General features: G+C 37.2%; 1 protein-coding gene across 6 annotated transcripts in view; it reads left to right on the plus strand.

Moving 5' to 3' along the window:
- Positions 1–6,153, plus strand: part of NPNT (nephronectin) — a 76,765-nt gene extending 70,612 nt beyond the window's left edge. For 5 of the 6 annotated variants that reach the window (XM_003257455.3, XM_003257454.3, XM_003257453.3 and 2 more), the window contains 2 exons: positions 1,661–1,917; positions 3,366–6,153. In XM_003257455.3, coding sequence (XP_003257503.2) covers positions 1,661–1,917; positions 3,366–3,461 — 353 coding nt within the window. In that variant the 3' untranslated portion in view covers positions 3,462–6,153. The remainder of the gene's footprint in view (positions 1–1,660; positions 1,918–3,365) is intronic. The other variant, XM_012499613.2, reaches the window with a different exon arrangement.
- The last annotated feature ends 205 nt before the right edge of the window (positions 6,154–6,358 follow it).

Raw genomic sequence — 6,358 nt, forward strand, 5'->3', positions numbered from 1 at the left:
GGCAGAATGGTATCAGTGTACATTCCACAGAGACTTAATCCTTGTTTTCTCGAAACTTGCAGGTTAACTGTAATAACCTTATATCTTAGTCTTAACCAGAGTACCTGTGATGATTCAAAAGCTGACTTATAGTGAGACATTTAAAATCCATGTAAATATTTTGGCCCAAAATATTGTTTGGATTAGTTTGTGGAGGAAGGGGACAAGGGAAGTGGGAGAAAGATTAAGACATTATGTATTTTTAGTGATTCAAGTACATGAATCAAGGATCTATTTCCCTGCAGTTTTTTGCATATCCTTGGAACATCATTCATTGATTCAAACATCCTTAAACACCTTCTACCTGCTAGCAGGGTAACACAGAGGTTTGGGGGAAACTTTGGTTCAGACTTTTAAGTTGTTCACAACCTGCTGGGGAGCCCTTAGCACAGAGGCTGGCACATAGTAAGTGCACAGAAATCACCTGTGACCTATAGAGCTCTGACAGGACTTGTTAGAGAAGAAGACACTGGAATAAAAAGATAATACCAAATTTTATCATGTCTTGTATAAAGTAAGCATAAGAAAGAGATGATAGTTTATATCTGTTAACTGAAAACTAAATGGGGTTTCTACCAAAATAGATACACATGATACACATGTTCAACATTCCAACCATTTTTCTATGGAAAAACCAGTGTTGAAACATACAGTGTGTTTTCAGATAAAACAGCCTGAGGGAATGTCATTTGTACATGGATCAAGTTTCAAAATACTACTTGCAACTTTCTCTCTCTTGAGAAGCAGCACCCCCCACTTCACTGCTGCTTAACCATTTTTTTTTTTAATGCAGTTTCCTTAACAACAGAGGGAAGAAAACTCTGTAGCCCTAGGGATCTGAGAACATCATCAAAGTAGTCTATCTAAAGTGAAAGCTTTTATTAATATTTGTGTTCATGTATATATAATAGGACATATTTATAGAATAGATATGATATAGATTTGTTTTACTATAAAAATGTTTTAAATGGCTTACCTCCAAATAAAATTGAAGCTCCAGGAAGACATGTAGGGTTTCCTGAATACCTCTGTATCTTCCTGGTGTTAGATTTACGCCAGTGTGAGAAGCACTGCCAACTCTGATTTTTTTTTAAAGAACCTTTACATTTAGAGATTTTTTTTTTTAAGCTGGGGGAGGAGAGAATAAGCAGATATAGGGCCCTTTAAATCACCATCTGCTTTACTGTCCAGAGGTTAATTATCCACCAGAAAATTCTCCCTGGAAATTTAGGGTCAGTTTTACCAAACCACCAAGCCAGATCGGCAGGGGTGTTGGACAACGTTATAAATTGGTGAGGGTCACAAGGTGGTGAATGTGTATATGTTGTTGTATGCCTGTATGTCTGATCATATTCCATTGGAAATATTCATAGTGTTTGGTTACTAATTATTGTGTGTCTCTGGCATTACTTCTACTTTCCATGAGCAAAGTAAGTGAATGTTTTCTGTAAACACATACCATATAACTTAAGACAGGCATACAAATAAGTCATATTTTTCTTCTTCAAAAATCTGGAATTCTTTACAAAGAAAACAAAAAAAAACTAAAACTCCTGTCCATGCTGCTTGTTCTAGAAAGGGGTATTGGCACATTCACACAGCCCTGCTTTTCCCATTCCAGGTGGACAATATCTGACAGTGTCGGCAGCCAAAGCCCCAGGGGAAAAAGCCGCACGCTTGGTGCTACCTCTCGGCCGCCTCATGCATTCAGGGGACCTGTGCCTGTCATTCAGGCACAAGGTGACAGGGTTGCACTCTGGCACACTCCAGGTGTTTGTGAGAAAACACGGTGCCCACGGAGCAGCCCTGTGGGGAAGAAATGGTGGCCATGGCTGGAGGCAAACACAGATCACCTTGCAAGGGGCTGACATCAAGAGCGTAAGTAGATCCACAAAGGAGGCAGGACCTGGGACGTTTTCCTTTCATGGGAGAACTCTGGGATCTGAATTTGAAGAAGCCTTGCTGTGTGAATTCAGGCTCAGATAAAGGTTTGGGTTTTTTTCTGGGCCTGATGACTACATTCAGTGTCTCTTTCTGAAACCACTTTCTGCTTCTTCATCCTTCTTCATTGCAACCTGTGATCACCACCTCTCCCTAACCCTGGTAAAGATCCAGCTTTTTTTTAATGGAAAAAAAAAAATCTAGGAATAGAAAAGTTTTTTGTTTTTTTAAAGTTGATCAACAGAAACTTCCAAGGGTGGGGTGGTGAGCTTAATTGTTCCTGCTTTCCCTTTCCTTTTAATTCCTTATATTTCAAACTTTTACTACCATAAATTACCCAGGAGATGGTTCTTTTTTCTTTTTTGAAATGTTTCTTTCAAGTTCAAATTTTTTTCTTTGTTTCAGAGATCACAGTTAAGCAGCCTAGGGTGGGAATTCAGAACTACAATTGGAAAGCACTAGTATTCAGGACAGGATGTGGGAAGTGCTTTGATGGAATATATAAATTTGATCTTAAGTAATCAAGACATAGGTAGCAAAAAAATGGTCTACGGCATCCCAACAAAATCACGAATGCATTTGGGAAAGTGTCGTCTTTATGCTGGTGCTTATGAAACTTACTGTTGGGAGATACCTATGCTTATATATAGGTATAGTTTATAAGAAACTATTTTAGAAAGAAAAGATAGATTCCATTAATACAGTTTTTATCAGAGTACTTAGATTTTGTTTAATTCTTACATATTTTTTCTTAAAACTTTTCTCAGTATTTTTATTGTTTAGAGAAATAGGATAATAAATCATTTTAAATCAGCACTCAGGTTTTCTCTTGTTTTATAAGGAGCAAGTATGCTCTATAGAAAACATAATGTAAGAATAATAGAAGTTTTTGGTTTTTACACAGGCAAAACAACAGTGTGATTGGATTATGGTGTTTGATTCTATTCCATTTTCAGCAAGAAAGGGATGTTAACCAAAAAGGAACTAAGAAACATCTAAGATAGGCTGCGTGATTATGATCTTTCAGATCTTTGGCTCCTAATATCTGTTCCTTTATATTCTATCACACTCTTCTTCCAACTTTGGTAATCCTTGACGAAAGTGTCCACCTTATAAACAATCCTAAATCGAATTGGTCTATAGCTTAGAATGGCTTTTTAAAGAGTAATTGATTCTGAGTAATGTGGTCTGATGAACAGTTTGATGATTTCAGTTTCTACTGAAAGAGAAGCTTCAGTGATACTGGCAAGTATATTCTGTTTTTTGCCTCCTGCAAAATAAGTTTAAAATTGGTTTGGGGGAAGGTTTGCCTTTATTTTTGCTAAATAAGGAGGCATTAGAAAGGGGCAGAGGAAGCTTGACTGGTGTGTGCATTCTCTCCCTAGGTCATCTTCAAAGGTGAAAAAAGGCGTGGTCACACTGGGGAGATTGGATTGGATGATGTGAGCTTGAGAAAAGGCCACTGCTCTGAAGAACGCTAACAACTCCAGAACTAGCAATGAACTCCTATGTTGCTCTATCCTCTTTTTCCAATTCTCATCTTCTCTCCTCTTCTCCCTTTTATCAGGCCTAGGAGAAGAGTGGGTCAGTGGGTCAGAAGGAAGTCTATTTGGTGACCCAGGTTTTGCTGGCCTGCTTTTGTGCAATCCCAATGAACAGTGATACCCTCCTTGAAATACAGGGCCATCGTAGACACATCAAAGCCATCTGTGGGTGTTGCCTTCTATCCTGTGTCTCTTTCAGGAAGGCATTCAGCATGCGTGACCCATACCATCCTCCATCCTGATTACAAGGTGCTCCTTGTAGTAAATTATGGGAGTGAGTTATGGGAGCAGTTTTTAAAAGAAATCTTTGCAAATGGCCATGATGTTATCTGTTCGGTGTTGTACCATGAGTAGTATTGACTTCCCTTGAGATATGATGTACAATGTGCTTGTGAAATTGACTTACTCTCTTCATTTAAGTTAGTTCTGGCCTGACCTGAACTCTGACTTTTACTGCCATTCACTTGATAAAATAAGGGTGTGTAACATATCAAGATACATTTATTTTTATCTGTTTTTTTTTTCCTGTTAAAGACAATTATGTAGAGTGGGCACGTAATCCCTCCTTAGTAGTATTGTGTTTTGTGTAAATGTGCTATTGATATTAAGTATTTACGTGTTCCAAATATTTACAGACTGTAGTTGCAAGGTAAAGGGCAGCTTGTGATCTCAAGTTAAAAAATACATGGTGAAATGTCATCCGGTTCCATGACCTTATATTGGCAGCAGTAGGAAATTGGCAGAAGTGTTGGGTTGTGGTAGCGGAGTGATGAATTTTTTTTTTAATGACCTTGAGTTTGATCTCTGCAAAGGATAGGAAACCTTTAGGAAGACAAGAAACTGCAGTTAATTTAAAACTGTCACTGTTTCAAGTTATACTTTAAAACCACAGCTTTTACCATCATAACATGGCTCTGGTAATATGTAGGAAGCTTTATGAAAGTTTTTATTGATTCAGAAAAAGGATCCTGTTTATTAAAGCAGAGTGAGAGGAAGCATAGGAGAAACTCCATCGGAACAGATTTTCACACAGTGTTTTAAATTGATATAAGTTTAGGCAGTTGTAGTTCATAACTTATGTTGCTCATGTTGTGTTATGTCAGGATGGGATAGGAAGCAAATCCCATGCTCAGAGGCATGGGATGTGTTGGAATGGGATTTACACACACTGGAGGAGCAGGGCAAGTTGGAATTCTAAGATCCATGAACCCCCAACTGTATTTCCTCCCTGCATATTTTACCAATATATTAAAAAACAATGTAACTTTTAAAAGGCATCATTCCTGAGGTTTGTCTTAATTTCTGATTAAGTAATCAAAATATTTTCTGCTGTTTTTGCCAGGAATCACAAAGATGATTAAAGGGTTGGAAAAAAAGATCTATGATGAAAAATTAAAGGAACTGGGATTATTCAGCCTGGAGAAGAGAAGACTGAGGGGCAAACCATTGATGGTTTTCAAGTATATGAAGGGTTGGCACAGAGAGGATGGCGACCAGCTGTTCTCCATATGCACTAAGAATAGAACAAGAGGAAACTGGCTTAGACTAGAGTATAAGGGAGCATTTCTTGGCAGGGGCCATTGTTGAATTAGAATACTTCATAAAAAAAGAAGTGTGAAAATCTCAGTATCTCTCTTTCTAAAAAATTAGATAAAAATTTATCTATTTAAGATAGTTAAAGATGTTCTTACCCAAGGTAAAGTAACAAATTATAGAATTTCCCAAAAGATGTTTTGATCCTACTAGTAGTATGCAGTGAAAATCTTTAGAACTAAGTAATTTGGACAAGGCTTAATTTAGGCATTTCCCTCTTGACCTCCTAATGGAGAGGGATTGAAAGGGGAAGAGCCCACCAAATGCTGAGCTCACTGAAATATCTCTGCCTTATGGCAATCCTAGCAATATTAAAGAAAAAAGGAAACTATTTATTCCAAATGAGAGTACGATGGACAGATATTTTAGTATCTCAGTAATGTCCTAGTGTGACAGTGGTTTTAAATGTTTCTTCATAGTAAACATATAAGCCTTTCATTTGTTCAATGGATGATGTTTCAGATTTTTTTTTTTTAAGAGATCCTTCAAGGAACACAATTCAGAGAGATTTTCATCTGGTGCATTCTCTCTGCTTCATGTATGACAAGTTATCTTGGCTGCTGAGAAAGAGTGCCCTGCCCCACACCAGCAGACCTTTCCTTCACCTCATCAGTATGATTCAGTTTCTCTTATCAATTTGACTCTCCCAGGTTCCACAGAACAGTAATATTTTTTGAACAATAGGTACAATAGAAGGTCTTCTGTCATTTAACCTGGTAAAGGCAGGGCTGGAGGGGGAAAATAAATCATTAAGCCTTTGAGTAACGGCAGAATATATGGCTGTAGATCCATTTTTAATGGTTCATTTCCTTTCTGGTCATATAACTGCACAGCTGAAGATGAAAGGGGAAAATAAATGAAAATTTTACTTTTCGGTGCCAATGATACATTGCACTAAACTGATGGAAGAAGTTATCCAAAGTACTGTATAACATCTTGTTTATTATTTAATGTTTTCTAAAATAAAAAATGTTAGTGGTTTTCCAAATGGCCTAATAAAAACAATTATTTGTAAATAAAAACACTGTTAGTAATATCAGTTGTCTATTCTTGTTTTTTGAGTTTTGTTTTTTTTTGACTTGGAAAAAAGCATTGAGGTAGTTAAATGATGTTTCACAAAAGTCATAGTAGAATCCCTTTTACTGTTTGGATGGTGGGAACAGAGACATTGCCTGCGGTATTACAGTTTCTAGGTTATAAAACATGAGACACTTTTTTTATCAGCATGAACAGGGAAAGAG

This window comes from Nomascus leucogenys, chromosome 9, assembly GCF_006542625.1.
Source record: "Nomascus leucogenys isolate Asia chromosome 9, Asia_NLE_v1, whole genome shotgun sequence".
Classification (NCBI taxonomy): domain Eukaryota; kingdom Metazoa; phylum Chordata; class Mammalia; order Primates; family Hylobatidae; genus Nomascus; species Nomascus leucogenys.